This window comes from Pieris rapae, chromosome 7 (assembly GCF_905147795.1).
Source record: "Pieris rapae chromosome 7, ilPieRapa1.1, whole genome shotgun sequence".
NCBI lineage: Eukaryota > Metazoa > Arthropoda > Insecta > Lepidoptera > Pieridae > Pieris > Pieris rapae.
The window spans coordinates 8,641,267-8,660,037 of record NC_059515.1 but is presented as its reverse complement, the minus strand read 5'-3'; the positions used below and the strand labels follow the sequence as shown (position 1 = coordinate 8,660,037).

Sequence of the window (18,771 nt, the reverse complement as noted above, 5' to 3'; positions counted from 1 at the left end):
GCTCCGTTTTATTTTAGGTTAGTTCTTATGTAAACAATAATATTGAGACTTATTTTATCAGATTACCGATGAGTCAGGCGGATATGATTCAGAATGACGTCATCTAGGGAAAAATATTTTGTTGTTTAGACTTACTCTACAAGGACTCGTTAGCTCAGTAGGTTAGAGCGCCGACACGGCTTGGACCAATACATCGGAGGACGGAGGTTCAAATCCTTCACGAGTCAGAATTTTATTTTTCTATATAATCAATAGTGTTCCACAGTCAAAAACCAATTTAATATTTGCTTTTATATACAGGTTTTGTAAAAAATAGGATTACTTATTTATTAACAATTATATGTGTATACAATTTAAAACGATTATTACATAACAGTGCCTCAGCGCTGCCAGGAAAACCTATTGAATTGATTTCCACTACCTTAACAGGACAGGAGAACCTGAGTATGGCGTCAGATCTTAAATTATTTTTTATACATATTTCACGAGCTACAAAACAGTAGCAATTTTTTTCGTCATAGAACTGATATTTGTATGGTATTCTGGCAATCCAATTTTTCATTGAGTGAAAGGAAACGAACAGTAAACCTACCGAATATTAAACCAGGCACTTTAGTTCGCTAGCCACCTAGCCTTTTCTTCAGAACAAAGTAATTCTATTAACTTACTATAGGTAAAACAAAAGCATGTAGGTAACGCCCAGCTTTATAAACTAAAATCACTTTAGAAAAGTTAAATGTGGTGTAGGTAGTTATGTATTTTACTAGCAAGCATATTTATTTATTTATGATTTTATTTATTAACGCTTTGTTGCATTACAGCATTCCAAATAATTAACAAAATTTCTGTTGAGGTAGACCTATTTCATTGTACACTGGCTGAGTTCACAAGAGTTGCTATATTTAGGCATATAAGTATAATAATTTTAATGTTTTTATGTAGAATAATTGGTGTGGGTATTATTTTTGTGTTCTATCGAATTAGAAGTAACTGTTTAGGTAGAATAATGTAGTGGAATAAATAAATTTTATCATTATTGAATTTATATGTTTGTGTATTGCAGTCAAAACGTGTGTCGACTATTAAAAATTATTGTATATATCTGATTGTTTAACGTGTTTTTTACTATGGAAGGTTTAATAGTTGTGGAATTAAATTTTCACAAAATGATGTCATGGTAACAAATACTACAAAATTATTTCAAGTAGAGTTTATTTACTAAAGATATGCAATAGAAAAATCTTTTTCTTTACAAATATAAAGGATTCATATTTCATACCTTTAGGTACATATGATAAAATCACAAATGACGTCCTTTACATAAATTAAAGAGAGGAACTATATACAGATAAAACATATAAAATGTACACAGTACATAATATAAACATCACTTACGAATGCCTGAAAATTCGTAAAACATTAAAGATATGTTCTGGTAATCATTGCAACAAATATTAAGTGTTTTCCAATTGGAATACGTTAAAATATTTCCGCGTGGAAATTAATATTAAAAAAGCGGAATGTGTTAGTATTCCGTTTCTCCCTTCCCATTTTATTGGCCTAAGTTTTATTTTCTAGAATTATGTTAGAGTGTAACTTGTCGTGTCTTTAACATGAAGCTTAATACGGTATTTTTTTATATTTTCAGATAGGAAAAATTATTTTTATTAATTTAACATAATAATAATTTAGCATATCGATCGTACCTCTCCTGTTATCGGTATGCATATCTACAATTCTTACGCAGATCACTACACACATGGAGACAGACATAAATATGATTTATGACCGGAAGCTTCAGTTCATAAAGCTTCGACTATATATTCTTAAATGTTCATAGATTTCATACAACACTCGACTTAAATGAGCTTTCTTGGACATCTAATCATCCTCTGGTTCATCAATTTTGACTATCACCGGCCTCTCATCTTCCTCATCTTTGTCCAATCCTGTAAAATCCCATTGTAATTTGTCCGTTAAGTTGTCTTTAAACCGCTCAATCATTGTCAAGAGGCGGCCATCGACTTTGCTTGTGTAGGCCGTTTTAAAAAACTCCCGAAGTTTCTTGTAAACAAGATTTTTGTTCATAACAATATCAGCTAGAAACTCTTCTGGCATTTCTTCTATTTGCACTTCAACTGTGCGAATGAAATGGAAGTACACTGAACGGTATTTGTGTATTGCCTCATCGCAGGAGCAAAATAGTATCACTAAATTCTTCCAATGTTCAAATGCTTCCAAGGAGTGACCGATAAGGAAGCATAAATATGCGAATTGGAGCTCACCTATTATGTGAAGGGGTCTGAAAAAGTTGGCAAGTTTATATAAATTGTATATAGAATGTAATGTTTGTTTTGAGTCAAATAAAGTAAAGTTTTAATTTTTTTATTTTTTAGGTTTAACAGTTCGGGCAAGCCAAACTGTTAATGTAGATTGGTAATTAAAAATATTTTTTTACTCAAGGCAGTCTTAATACAATTGAATTAGTTTAAAGTTTACCACATTCTATGTTATTCATGAATTGAAATTAATATAATTTTACACTTTATTCATAAACATAGTATGACTCTAAATGCTTTTGTGTGTCAAATTATAACTACATACTATTTCTTACTATGTTTATGAATAATGGTTTGAAGTTTAGAATTTACTAATATAACATATTGATTATGGAAATCAGATTAAAAACAAGCTTGCTTTAGCGAATGATTCACAAGACTAGTGATTAATCAGAACCCCAAATATAGACATTCTAAAAATATGGATTAACAATCACTGTGTGAAAATGGCATACCTTAGACCCTATAACTCGATGCCATGTCCGTCAAGGACAGGTGGCTGACCCACTTGCCAATTTAAAAAAAAATGTTCACGAAACAGAAGTATAAAGTTTTTCCTTCTTCAAACAAAATACAGAGCACTGTCCCTTACTATAGCAGTGTTTTATTATTAAGCTGCCTTACCAGTTTTGAAATTATAAACACACACACAAGCTAATATGTCCGAACATTATTCTTCGGATGTTGATGATAAAATATTTATACTTACTCAACATGTTGTGCAATCATTAGTTCAAGTGTGTATGACTGGTCAAGGTAATGTTTGGTGATTTCTTCTGGAGTCGAACCCGGTGGAAACTTATCATGTGGTATCTCTGTGAATCTTAACGATGCTCCTGCAATCGTTTTAAACTATAACTTATAATGTACCTATCAGACCAACTAAACCACTAGACTGGATTAAATAAAGCCGATAGAACATCTGGTGCAGTGAGAAATGGAAAATACAAGCAATCCTTATTAAATATAATAATTGCTTAATATTATTATGTAGTAACTATTCCTTAATAAAAAGAACTTAATAATAAACTTTTTCTCTGCTCGGTTACAACTGAAAAGAGTATTCCAATTCCTTAAATTGTCAGTCCTAGCACCTGATGATTAATTTACAATGATAGTTTGAAAGGAAAACAAAATTTGCTTAGACACATATAATACATTGTTTAAACCAGTGAGATTTTAATAGTCCCTTAGAACATTATTTTTGGCCCATTTGTGTGTTTAAATGACATTAGATAACTGTCCTGATATTGAGTCTCTTGTAGAAGTGCTAGTTATGCATAGAGTAATATACTTTCTACATAGTTTAGTAAGTTAATCATACTTAAATTTATTGCAATGAGTGTTTGAAATATTTTGTAAGTTTCAGATATTACTTAGATAAAAATGATTTAGTTTTAAATTGATAGAATAAAAAGTTGCTGCATCACAGTGATAAAATTGCCATCAATGACCTACATTACCTGGCACTGGTTGTAAATTTGGCAACATTGAGTCTTCCTTCTCAGCAGCAGTGATGCGTTTGGCACGCTTTGCATCTGATTGTCCTGGGGTTTCCTTATTCTTATCTTCAGTATCTATTGATGTTTTTACTCCTCTTGGTCTGTCTTTATCGGAAGTTGATAATAATTCCACAGATGCTCTAATTAGGCCACTCTCTGGTGAAAATCTATTTACCAAGTCCTCTGTAATATTATAGATTATCATTTATAACTTTTATATTATGAAGTGAAGTAAAATTTATATTCTAGTTGTTTAATTAGCTGCTTAGAGAAGACATATTTCTGCACTATTCATCACTTTTCTCTATAGACATGTAGGTATGGTTTATGGTTTGTGGACTCTATTTCCGCACTTAGACTCAATATGTCTAGCAACCAATTATTGACCTCAGGTTGAAGTTATCAATAAGTAACAACAATCAAAGTTTGATAACACAATCAATTACTCAATAGTCATTATCTGAAATTGTTTTTGTAGATTATGTTTGTGTTCTTTAAAAATTTTACTTACAGAAACTTAAAATGAACTTAAAATTCTATAAAAATCAGAGGTATGCAAACTCTTATTTTTTATAGTTTTCTTAATTCTTAGTTATCAGAGTGGAGATTTAATCCCAAGTGTAACTTCTGTATGTCAAAAACATCTTGGGTTTGACATAGGGGTCTTAATCTTAGTGCTATGATATAACTCTGTACTACTTCGTATATTACCTGTAATCTGTGACGATAGTAGTTTCCACTTTTGCCAAATATCATATGGATAAGGACCTAAATGCCTATCCAATGTTAGCAAGTTATCTTTTAAGCGCTGAATACTCTCATCTGTGACCTCATCTTTACTCATGTCTTCAACATTTTTATCCCACAGCTTTACAAGAAATTCTTTCTTTTGAAAGTAATGCATAAATCCAGACCTGAAAGATGTAAATAACACAACAGTAAAAAGAAAGATATAATATTGTGAATTTTACACCTGATTTATTTGTCTCTGTTGACTAACTGCTTAAAATATTCACTATTGAACAATAATATACTAGGTCATTATTAGTAAACCCTTTACAATGTGTTAATAATAGAGCCTGTATATATTTTAAGCTGAAATTTAGCGGATACAAGTTAGAAATTTTTATTTGAAAGGTACAATATTCTTAAGATGCTAAATACAACATATAGATTATGGTAGTTATATACCCTAATTTGATTAGTGTATCTTACAAACTGTACATCTGTGTAATGTATATGTAACTCCACTTAAAGGTCAAAGTATGCTATCAAATCTCCTTTGATATTTCTAAACTAGAGCGGTAAAAAAATAACCTTAAAACATAGGAATAGTACGAGTTTTCTATTTTATTTACCTCGGGGACACATCTCCGGTGCCTTTGCTAACACCAGAATAGTGTATGTAATGCAAGCCAGGTGGTATCATTTTGATACCACGAAAGTCTTCATCAGTATTCCAACATTGCATATCGATCCCAAATTGGGTCTCCTGTGGAACACCAAGAAATACAAACGTGCCAGCTTCTATAAGAAGTTTCTTTGCAGTCTCCTGGTCCATTTTGTAGTATAAGTCAACCTTGACTCGTGATAAAAATATAACAACTAAACAATAAACAATATGTTTACATTTAGCATAACATCGCTATTCCCATAAGGTTTACCAAATTACCAAACAGACATCTGACATTGACAATGACAAACTATTCCTTTTTGAGAGTACAGAGTACATAATACATATGAATATTAACTGTCTGGTTGATACTTGATGCCCTCGTAGGCACAGTCTATGAAATCAATTCATAGTCGTTACTCTTACTCGTTACAATTTAATTTATTTCAATAAATATGAAATCGGAACGATTCTTGGCGTATGAAAAAGCGCAGTTCAAATGTTTTTTTTTTTTAATTATATTTTAATTAAAATAAATATTATCTCTTATTATATAACAATATAAATAGACAATTTAATGACAAATAGTGTAAATATAATAAACAAGGAAGGAAACGAGGGGGGCGGGCTTGCCCCGCCCACCCCAAAAAAGAGACCACGACGGCGGCTCGAAGATCTTGAAGATATTTCTGATGCTGGCGGCGGAGGTGGTGAGAAAAACTCGTATATCCCATATTGCAAGCCTAATTATAAAAGACTACATGCTGAAAATTCAATGTTGTTCAGTGAGATGTGGCCTATCGGAGGGCACGCCTGTCCAAGAGATTCCTATATAACCACCGCTTAAATGTGGGTTCATTAAACTGTCCAGGGAAGATGGAAGGGGGCAAGCAGTTTCATCCCTTTCGAAAGACTGCGTGAAACTCCAAGAGCGTTAATTAAAAAGAGATGATGGATTCAGGTTGTGTGTCTCTGGAGTGCAATCTAAAGAATTCTGATGCCACTTATCTAATCACATTTTCATGAAAGTATCTACACATAGCGTTTCATAATATTGTAAGCTGTTCTATGGCTGTTGAGTATATTGAAGTTATACTTCTTTTGGCGCGCTAGGGAAAATTTTTACGATGCGCACGCACGCCGTCACAAAAAGCCGACACCCTACTGTCAACATTTTTCGTTTTTCCGTAATACATATTTAAATAAACTTATTTAACTAGATAATGCGTTTTATTATAAAATTTTAAGGTCTTAAATACTTTCTTTTTATTGTTGTTGTCGCTTCAAAATTTTTTTAAATGATATTTATCTAATTACACCAAAGAAGTGTAACCTTCTAACGCGACTTCATAAGTACACACACGTTTTTTTTTCAACTTAGTATGAGTACGAAAAATGATTATCAAGCAATTTTTGAAATTCAAATTCTCTTACGGCTCACTGGGAAAATTTCGTTGAAACCGCATATTTTCAGTAACCGTCAAGTGCATATAACACAGCAAGCGGCTTAACAGCGATGTTAACAGCACCTGATTTTTTGTTTTCGGTACCGATTTTTTTGCCTAATTATTTTTCAACAGGTGACGAATTCCTGTCTCGAGCACCACTAACGTTGACGTGGCGAGACGTAGTTATGTTGCGGTAATCATGAATGATGAAATGCGCTTTAGTTTTGCCGTATGCAATTAGTGGATCTACTGAGTGCATGTCGTGAATACGAATTGTCAAAAATTGAGACCAAATTAAAATGTAGTGGCGTTATGTAAGCACTTTAAATTAATGAACTTATCCATACATATAATTATCCATAAATATAAATAACATCTCGACGGCATTAGGGATTTGATAGTCTAGAAGTTTATAGGAGCCGATTTTCTGTGATGTGACATGGTCTGTGGTCCATAGATGATTACTAGATGAAAAATAATTTAATACTAGGTAAATAGAAACAACTGTACCAAATCTGAGAAACGTCGGCAACGCATTCGCGAGCCCTGGCATTGAGAGTATCCATGGTATCACATCAGATGAGCCTTATGTTTGCCTCCTGTTCTATAAAAAAAATGGTTTATAATGTCTATATAGTGAAAATAGCTATTAAACCAGTATATAATATATTATATAATCAATGATGGTAAGCATACGAGAATGCGTATGTTTTTGTTAAATCGTATTTAATTATTCCAGTCATTTACCATTTATATTTTGCTTTTCGAGAGTATTATATTTCAATGCAGCTAAAATATTAAAGCGTAGGTGAATGAGAAATGAAAAATTAAAATAATTCTGTTTTTTTGTTAAAAGTACTTAATAAAATTGAAGTCAAATAAATGTTTGTTTGTATAAAAACAAACTATTTTTACGCGTAAAATTCTTAATGACGCATAATAAATCAAAGACAATAGGTTGTCTAACAATGTGTAGTCATCACCAAAAATAGAACTTATTTCATCGCAATATTAGTATTAGTTACTAACGTAGCATATAAAACATTAATTAAGATATTGGAAATGCGCTTTAGTATTGAAATTTAAGGATTGTTTGGTTGAAAATAGCTTCCATCTCTATAGAAATTGAGACAGCATATCGATATTCCCGATTTTTGTTAACACTGACGAATAGAGCCTTACTATAGAATACACTTGGGAAATTAGGATGTAAATTTCCATTTCCCTCTCGCAAACCTATATTCAGAGATTCTTTGTTTTCGTCAGAAATTTAAGGATACGAGATCTCATGGGATGCTCGAGTTTGCGAACGAAAAATATTATATTCTATGAAAATCGCTCAGTCATGAATCGAGTATATTGGTAAGTGAAAAGAATTTCAGTTTTCAAATCTGTACACGAAAAATACACGTAAAATGCAAATCGTTATAACGAATTCACAACGATGTTTTTAGTAACATAATGTATGTTTACCATAAAATGTTTCCTTGAAAACGTATTTTAACCCTCAGGAATAATTCGAAAGAGAATTACTTTGGGAAATTGCTTTAAAAGATTTTGAATTGTCCCGTTCCGGCTTATTTAAAAAACCAATGATTTTTATTAAATTAATGATAATAAAATTGTTCTTTGATAATGTCACTATAGGAAGCTTATAAAATGAATTCAAGTTTTAATAAATTTTATAGATTGCGATTGTTTTAAAACAAATATGATGAGTATAGTCATGTAAGATAAAGAATCAGTTAGTAGTAACATGGTAACAGACGCCAACCAACTCTGGTCAAGATAGCGCGCGTTCAGTCTGACTGCCGTACGTCAAAAATGTATTGAATTTTGACATACGGAATACGGATAGTTCGCTTAGTCTCATTTCTGATTCTCACCCATAAAATTTCTTTTATAATACCGTTGCAGTTGTATAAAACGAAAATTATAATGTTAAAAGATAATCTACAAGATAAAATTAAAATTATAAATCAACACTAACACACAGTTGACACTTGTTATAACAGCCGTATACAACAGACGTGCGAAATCAGGAACTATTTGTAACATTTTTCTTATGACAGACTTTTACAATATGCATAAATCTTTATTAGCAAGACTGCAATTGTTTACGAACTTCTGCAATAAATGTTATTGCAGAATAAAATTAGCGCATTTTACTTTAGGTTCAACCCATTAAAAGTAAACAATTTATTACAAAAACAAGTATTTATAGAGCAAACACAAACTCAAAGTTGAGTTGGCAAACTTTTAATAGTGTTCTTGTCTCTAGTGAGCTCCAAGACTTGTCACGTATATATCGGTTTTCTTAGAACTTAAGGCTATTATTTTGTGCGATAATACTTCTTAACTCTATATATATAGGTTTATTTATTTTTATTCAAACCCTAACCTCTTAATTATGTTTAAATTGCTATCTCTACTACACAACTCTTTCTGTCAGTTTTGTATATGGTGTGAGAATTAGACAATTAACTTATATTTCTTTAAGTAATTCAAATACGGTTTGAATAGTGTTCGTACTTGATACAAACGTGTTCTCAAACAACATTTTATGTTCTCGAAATAAATCGACGTTCATAAAATGTTGGGAACGGTAGATTATATATTAATTATAATTTTAAATAAAAAATATCTTGGAGGCTTTGTATTCCATATACAAAATATATATTTCTGATTAGTTAACTATTCTAGCTACTTGGATATTAAGGATATAATGGAAGTTCAGGTACTAACTCAAATAAAGCCTCGGAAAAACCTTAAAGAATCAATACTATGGAGTAACAAATAAGCAGTTGAATTGAAACCGTCATATAGTACAGATTGGCATATCAAGAAAATTCAGAATAAGCCATGCATGAAGAAAACCTCTCAGAAGACAACCCTTTGGTTGTCTTCGTGTCACGGCATTTTGAACTTTAAGCCGTGTCTGAGCACTCTCCAACGAAGGATTAGGTTTTTTGCCGCCGCAGAGACAAGCCAAGAGTCAAGAGGTCTACAAAACAAAAACTAAAATGCAGCCAGGACAAAAATGAATATTAATTGCAAGCAGAATTACGATAAATTAACATAGAACATATAAGAACAATATTCAGTTAAGATGGCTTGTTTTGTTCACAAAGTTTGTTCAAAAGTCACTAGTTTCATCGTATTTGTGTTTTGTTTATTTCTGATGATCCTCAAATAAATACAATTTGATATGTTGTTCTTTTAACAATCCTTACAGACCACATAATCTGAGGGATGAATATTTAAAAGTGTGGGTTAACACGAGCGCAATGAACTACGTCGAAGCGATTTCTATGTCTACGTTGCTAGCGGAGCTTGATAGTGTAGCGACATACAAGCATTAAACTCTGAATCGAGTAAACAAAGTTCCCCGCCACAGATATACACATCTTCTCGACCATAGCCATTTAGTCAGTGGTTAGTTGAAGGAAGCGCACCATGGCCTGGCCCCCTAACTACCATATAAATTATGTTGCTTCGTATTTGATTCCCGCTTTATATGAACTACAACGAAATTAGGTTTTGTCGTCATCGGGATTTTTTGTTAGTGAGTGTAAATGCCAAATATTATTATGATGTATGAGTATATATCAATAATCAAAATGCTGTACCCGATACCATATATATTTAGACATTTTCCACCTTACAATAGGAGTGAGGAAATATTCAAGGAATCGGGAAGACTGTTTTTTTTGCAGTTTTAACAATATTTTTTTCTTTAAAATATAAAGTTGTAGATTTTTTGTATGTTTAATTTCAGTTATCCTTCCTTTATCTGTTCCTTAATTGACTTATGTTTTCTGTTTTGGCTTTAGGTATTGTCAAAGTATTTTCTTTTAGAATATGTAGATTACCAGTAAATAAATGAAATCGGTATTATTTTAGAAGAGCAGTCTTGGCACCATTTCAGCTTACGGCTGTGCTCCAGTGGATGTTTATGTTTGCATTTAATCATTCTCCTTCTGAGGTGAATCATCGTAAGGAAACTGGCATGTTTTAAAACAGATCTGGATTTAAGACAGATGTTTAAAAAATAAATCAAAGAATTGGATTAAATTTGAGTTCAAGGTCCATAAAAGGTGGCAGCGCCACTGGAGTATAATTATTTAGAAAAGGATTGTATCGAAAACACAATTGAGTTAAACATTAATCTGATTTTGTTTTGGCAATAACAACTATAAAACATGGTATAACTTTAATAACCAAATCCAATTAAGACATTCGTGTTCAACTTCATTTTATAAGATATAAACACAGTCTGTGGAACAATCGCGGGAAATTTACGTTCATTACATTGCAATGTTTAGCGAAATCCGAGTTCTTAGTTCCTACATCGCCTGCGTTATTGTTTTCGTTATTGGCGAGAAGAAAATTGAATTTGTCCACAATCCGCAGGATTGCAATGCAGCGTGTGTATCTGGATCAAACAAACATTCAATTTTCCAATCTAGTTTTAGATTTTCACTGTTGCCAGCGTTTCCACAACAAACTAAGGTGGTTCTGATTGCCTGTTTTATATGGATGTTGCAATAAAAACTTTTTATATAAAACATTCGTGGGCACCGTACGAATGTGGATTAAATAGTACATTCCGGCTTTAGAGTAGCTACGGCAAACTGCCTCCATTGTGTGTCACGTGTGCACCGATCTTGGATGTTAAATCCCTAGATAATATATTATTTAATAAAGATAAAAAATGTAGTAGCGGTAGGTACGTTTTATTTTATTATATGAAATTAAAGCCAGCCACTGACTTTCCCGACGAAGAATCTATATGGGTGCCTTTTGTAAAACACACGGCCAGTCCCTTTTTAACTTGAAATATCGAAGATCTTAGTGGTATAGTAATTAGCACCGGATTTTAGTGATTTTATATTTTCAAGTATTCAAAAGTGGGGCACAAACATTCTACGTAAATGTTCATTCATAAAACTTTCAACCAACATTAAACATTGTTATTCCTACCCTGTTTAATTGAGCCACTATACATTTTTCTAAATGTTTTAGCGAGGAAATTTACATTTAAAACGAATGGGAACTAACACCTAATGCTAAATTCTTTTCAGTGGGACGTGGTTTGAATGTAAAAAGGTTACGAAATAAAACTCGATCAAGTTAATTAGGGACAACGGTCGGAGTACTAATTGTGACTTTTTGTCCGAGCTCTTTATTGGACAGTCAAAGAGGTCTCGTTACAGTCTTGAGGTTATGTAGCTTTCATTGAAATTACCTTTGTCTTAGATGCTATTGTATCAAAATAGAATTTTTCCTTTGAGTTTATTTTGCCTAAAGGAGTTGCGATTTCGTTGTTAATTCTATATTTTATACTAGTCAAAATTATTTTACTATTTTTAATAAAATATCATATTTGGGCTCATACTGGTGTATCAAGTATTTCCTCTTAATCTTCCTTCTCGGAGTGCTTTAAATAATAGAAGATTTCAGTTTTACTCTATATTAACCACTCTCGTACAACAATAAAATATTAGCGAAATAATGAAATGTTAATTGCTATGTAACAAGAAGGAATGCAATATAATATTCTAAGAGAGTGCCTACCTCTGGCTATACTCTCGGGGCCTAACTCCCATGATACAGTTTATTGATATGAAATGAGTGACTACAAAAAAACAGTTGAAGTGAGTGCTTGCGTCTAGCTAAACTCTCGGGGCATAACTCCGAGAGTTAGCTAGACGCAAGCACTAGAGAGAGATTTAGGAAATCGCGACGCTTATAAAAAACACTATGACAGTCTAAACTAGTACGGCTTTTACTAGTACAGTATATTTTTCATTGTGCTATTTTAGTTTCGGGTTACGTATAATATAAAATTCGTGGCAGAACCCTTGCTCTTGACCTAAGATTTTTGTATCTATTTCGTTATCGATCACATAGAAAGATTAGAAAATTCGTGGACAGCCGGGGTTTGAACCTACGACCTCAAGGTTACTAAGGTTACTCACTTTAGGCCAACACTGTGATAAGGGTTCTACATTTTATTAATTATAGTTGTTTTAAAATGTAAGTATTTAAATTTCGCGGGCTCTTCAGCAATATAAAGTAGATACTTTTTTATTCAACCATTTTAGCCGATTAAAAGATATTTAATAATAATCATTGTTTTTAAATTCACGCCTACACAAAATTCTTATTGTTATAGTGACTTTTGTTTAGCATAATATTATGTGTATGAAACTTTATAAAAATCGAACGTAATTCGAACAAACCAGTGCAATTGACATGTCATCCACTCAGCTTCAGCGCTTAACTTGAGAGCCTTCTCACTGATAAAGCACAGACCGTACTTAACCCTCCTTTGTTCCCAATCCCAGGTTCAAATGTTAGAAATTAAAATTGTATTTAGGCATATTTTCCATTCATAAGGGCCTGTTGACTCGGCTATTAGTTTCGAATGCGGAATGGAGTATACTTGAAGATCGCGAATAATGTAATTAAACTAGTTAAGTTTGTCATTAATAGAAGGTAGAGTATTTTTTGTATACAATTACTCAGTCCTTGTACCTTTAGAGACTTTTGTTGCACAAAAAAAATTACCTGTGTCTTAACCACAGATTGCATCCGTACAGAATTTTATAAAAAAAATATGAAGGAGTATTTCTTCTACTAAAAGAAATTTCAATCTCAGCAGAGTGATAACTTCATACACATAACATATAGAATAGTAAGTAGGATTAAAAACTACGCCTAAAACAGTCAGGATTTTCAATTTGTAATGGGTTTTATAATTTTTATTTTTTATTTTTCGAGTTTGTTGTTTTACCTACCTACCTACCCATTAAATCTTGTATTTCACTTTTCTCGAGTATTTTGTTAGCTTTTATAAATACAAAAATAACCAAATAGATGGTAGATATTGTAAATTATGTTTTAAATTACCTTTTTATTACCCGAGTAGCGACTGATTTAAAAAAAATTAGATGACAGTGAGATCTTCAAATATTTACCTAATAGTCTTGTAGTATTTACTGTGTTTAACCCAATTTTATAATTTTATAATTGGGGGCAAAGGAGCCTGCGATATAAAATACTCAATGCAACCTTAATTACATTACATTGGTCATCTCAGAAGGGTTTTCAAGTATGAGGGTAATCTCGTTAAGGCGAGATGTAGCGGTCTCTTAGTATCAAAGGGCTTTAGAGGCATCTGCATATTATATTATGTAGTGGTAAAATTTGTTTCACATTTGAACCTTGACTGTGTGTTGTTTTTCTATATGTAAAACTTTTTTGACAGCGATGCAAGTAGAGTCGAAAAGCCAAGCCCGACTTGTGTCAGAATTTATTTTATACTTGAATTTGAAAATTATAAATAAAAATACAGAAAAGTGATATGCCTGTAGCGTATTCTTGTTTTGACGTGACACCGTCTTAAAATTTTAAAGAAACGGCTGCACGCACGAAAAAACATGACTCCTGAGGCGTTACCTCGCTCTGAGTCGTTCAATTTAAGGCTTGAAGTGCAAGCGAGAGCGCGGAACGAGCGACAAAGAGGCACATCGGCCTCCGCGATCGGTAGCGTTCGACAACTGACTCTTATAAATTATTATTATATTTATGCGTACAAATAAATGTAACTTGATCGATTCAATTGTGATTACCATATATCTATCAAACAAATAAAATTAAAATTTTGTTTTCTATAATGCAAAATGCATCATTATTTTCTAGTCAGTACTATTATGGAAGGGTTATCACCTACTTGGCTTTAAAAACAAATGATAACGAACTGATGCACAAAAGACCCAGACCATAAAAGGTTGCAGCGTTATTGGTTATTTGTCTATGGAGCGCTGGTGGCTTCAAGCTGTGTTGCCAAGCTGTAAGTGTATGGTTTACTGACAAATCATTCGTACCAATAGTCATATTAATACATAGTTTAACTCAGGATAGCGTAGCTCACATCGGTACTTTATAATCGTGAAAATTAAAAGCGTTTCTACCCAAATAAGCTCACAGTTACATACACAAAAGGAAATACTAACTAAATATTTCCTTGCTTGTAAACTTGATATTTTAACCGCCATTCACTATCTTTTCAGATTCGGTTTTTATTTCACCTCGTTATTTCCACTGACCCAATTTTCTTGTTTACAATTTCGAGACTGTACTCATTAAATTAAGTATTTTTAATAATGTTTTTTCATTTGCTAATTTGTCTTTCAATGGCGCTTGAATTATCGGATACAATTTTCTTCATTTCAAAAGGACTTGTTTTGTAAAAGGGAATGTAAAATACTATGTTCTTTAATTTAAATTTGGGAGCTCTTTAGCCTAGTGGCATAACAGTTCTAATTAAAGTATATATTTATTTATTATTTATTACAAAAATACATACATTATCCTTACAAGCTATGCCAATGCGATTATACACAATATAGCTACTGTAAATTCACTCTGCGAACATATAAATATGTCGATAATAAAATAAATCTATGTATAGTTGCGTGTAGTAAGTTATGCAGTTTATTATTGTACTTAGATATTTTAATTAATATGTGAGGGAAATAAGCTACATTAATTATTTACCTTTTCTCACCTGGCTGCAGGTAAGTATAGCAATCATAGAGATGGGTGCTTACGGTGATGGTTTTAACTTATTACATGTAACTAAACTAACATGAGAAAGTAAAAATTAGAAATAAATTAGTTGTTAATTAATTAATTACTATTAATTGCAGCAGGCTTATGATGGCAGAGGTTGTTTTTATAAGTTCCTGTTGAAATCAGCTTATAAAAAATTGTTTTATCTAAATAACAAATGAGGGTATATTTTTCTAATCCCGGATCTTAGACTATTATTCGTTGAGAGCGTTGTTTAAAGGTTTCAGCGCCTGTATCTTACTTTTATTTCTATCGAAACAGACAAATTGATTAGTCCTTTGAAAGATACCATGTTAGATGAGGCGATAATTGAGAAGGGACGGACTGACGACCGAACTTTGTACTTATTCCCGAAGTATTTCATAAATAACACGCAGTTGTAAGCCTGCATAGTTTGTAATAGGAGCTAAAATTGACTGAAATACAGGAGATTTGCTGGTAATGATCGATTTCCGTGTTTCGGAAGTCGAATTCGTGTTTAATAAACGAGAATGCCGACTTACTTCAATTATAGAGGGCGCCGTGTAACAAATTATTACATTCGATTTCGTCTGTTGACACTTGGTAGTGCAGCGATTAATTGCTTCATTGCGATTTAGGAATCCTTTAAAATTTCATGTTTTACTGACAAATTCCGGAAAAGGGAAACAAAAAAATTATAATAGAATATATTTATTATGGATTATAAGATACAGGTATCACTTATTCCACGTCATTAAATTTGAATCGGTAGATATCACTCATCGGAAGAAGACAGAGAGTGTAGGCCAAGCGGCGTAAAAACTCTCGATAGGTACTCTTTTAACATAGAAAATTATCATGCAAAATGACTATGGGAAACAACACTTATTTTAAATATCGCAAATTATTTAGAAGCAGTCTGTCTGGCACTAGTCTTAGGCCCTTTTATCAAATATATAATCGTTGACTTTATAGTAAGCATTCATACACTAACTGTTATTATAAAAATTAAAGTATTTTTTTAAGATTTATGTATCTAATTTAAAATATATCTTTCTGTTAAAGACAAGAAGTGTCGGTGTGTTCTAGGACTGTTTTTATGTTTTTTATAGAACATGGGGCAAACGAACAGAAGGCTCACATGATGGTATGTATCACCGTCGCCCATGGATCTATCTATGTATATGTAAAAGCATATGTTCTTTAATTTTAATTTGGGAGCTCTTTAGCACTTTATTACTAATGAATGTATTGGTATTAAATGTATTAGTATCATTTATTACAGAAATACATACAGACTTATTGACAATGCCAATACGATTATGTCGAGAAAAATAAAATAAAATAGAGTTTAATAAATAATTTTATAGTTATAAACAAATAAAGTATAATACTAAACACATAATTTACACAATATCGCTACTGTGAATTAACTCTAAGATTCGCTAACACTGCTATTACAGATCAAACATAAACACGAATATAACCTAACTTATTATTTTCTTATACTATTTACAACACAAAACAATGTTATGCGATAATGTACTGTTATCTGAAGAATTTCAAAGAATTTAAGTTTTTAATTTCAAAGAAAAGCAGAATTGAAATTGCAGCTAGGTAAATTGCCTTCCTACCTTTGACAATACGCTAGCATCTGTCCAGGGCGGTAACTACTTGTAATTACATCCGTTCGAGACGATTCGCTTCACGCCACCTTTAGCGATGTAGTATTACAGTGGGATTAGACTAGTGATAAATTATGTACCCATTTTTTCATAGGATAGATAAATCGGCACGGACTTACCTACAACAGGCCAGTATAACACAGAAATGTACCGTAAACAAGTTAATATCTTGGTTCTTGGTTCTGTGGGCTACAACGAGCACAGTAGTCTTGCGTTGTGCGTAATATAATTGTAATACCGTAGTACATACTGATGGGTACGTCAGTAGGCCGATATCGTATCGAACTATTTTAAAAGGGAACATATATATTTATTTAAATAATTGCCTGGTAAATTTAGGCATTCGAAGGTACATAAAGTCCCAGCAAGTTGAAAATCAGTAAAAATTGTTCAAAACATAATTATAAATGATATTTAAAAGTTCCCCATAATTCCCGTGTATGGATTTTTTTTACTATCAAAGGTAAAAAATGAGTTTTTTGCGTTTTCCAGCAAAACGGTAAGTTTTATCATAAAAGTACCCAATTAGCCTAGACAAAACTGTAGATCATAAAATTATCTATAAAAAATTTATCAATTCTTTATTTCTGTTATTACCGTTTCTGAGATATTTTAAAAACGATAACAACTTCTATAACTTTTTAAATCATTATATCTAATCTTGTTTAATGAATAGATAATTTTATGATAATTTTTGTCTAAGGTGTTTAGCTATTATTAAAAAAAACATCGCCATTAAGCATAGAATTCGTAAGAATCATATGAAAGAGAATTGTCAAGTAGGAAAGGCTTTGAAACGTGGGCGGGAATAGTGCTTTTGACGAAGACCGGCGGTTGACCGTTGTGGGCTACGACACGACAATAATGCTTCGCTGCTCGCTACGCGTGACATACTGGTCAAAAGAATACATAGTAAAACACACTAATAAATATTTATTTTGTTGCCGTATATTGCTATAGAAACGAAATATAATCTTCATGTGACTTGCAGGGGTTGGACTCCACGTGATTTTTCTTAGTTATAATAATGTCCATTTACACGCCTTATGTCTCAAATACGATCCTATTTACAGATACAGAAAGGCTACATAAAACATAAAGTCAATAAATACGTTAGTTTACTAACATATTCTGTGACAGATATTTTTTTATTATTATATTAGATATAGGCCGTCAATGTACTCGCCTTCTGGCATTGGGAGTGTCTAGGTATGTTAATTACAAACTCACACGACACGAGAGTTGTATACAGTCGACATTATGGAATTACAGTGGCTTTAATATTTTTTATTATATGACCCGATGTTTAAGTATTATATTAGCTAAATGTTACTCATGTCAATATTTATTTATTTAATTACATAACTCCTATTTTAACAGTAAATTTATACTAATACAATAGAAAACTAAACTAAAAACATAATATAAACATAACAAGTAAAAACTTAAAACCTAAACCTATTCATAGCTAATTATAAATAATGCAATTTTTGTGTATTCAGCCAGTGTACAACTAAATATATCCCTCACACAAGAAATAATATTTAGGGTGCACAAGACACGCGTATACGGTGCTTTTATGCGTAAATTCGTACGCGCCCCAAGGCACTGCGAAGATTATATTCTTACGGACATATTAGTCTTAGGGTCTGTTTATGGTCTGTGTCTTATGTATGGATAGAGTACCAAATAGCTGTGCAACACATACATTATTCGGAAGATAAAAGTTTCAAATAAGAAACTTCGCGTTTCATGACGAATAGCGCTATCTGACAGTGGTTAAACGCAACAATACTGTTTATC

General features: G+C 32.1%; 1 protein-coding gene across 1 annotated transcript; it reads right to left on the bottom strand.

Annotated features, from left to right (window-relative positions):
• Positions 1 to 1,195: 1,195 nt before the first annotated feature.
• Positions 1,196 to 5,498, bottom strand: LOC111004169 (protein AAR2 homolog). The gene is made up of 5 exons (XM_022275056.2): positions 5,200 to 5,498; positions 4,553 to 4,755; positions 3,803 to 4,024; positions 3,049 to 3,175; positions 1,196 to 2,302 (listed from the first exon to the last, which is right to left on the bottom strand). Exons 1-5 carry the CDS (start codon positions 5,400 to 5,402, stop codon positions 1,882 to 1,884), a joined length of 1,176 nt encoding a protein of 391 aa, XP_022130748.1. The 5' UTR covers positions 5,403 to 5,498; the 3' UTR covers positions 1,196 to 1,881.
• Positions 5,499 to 18,771: the final 13,273 nt, after the last annotated feature.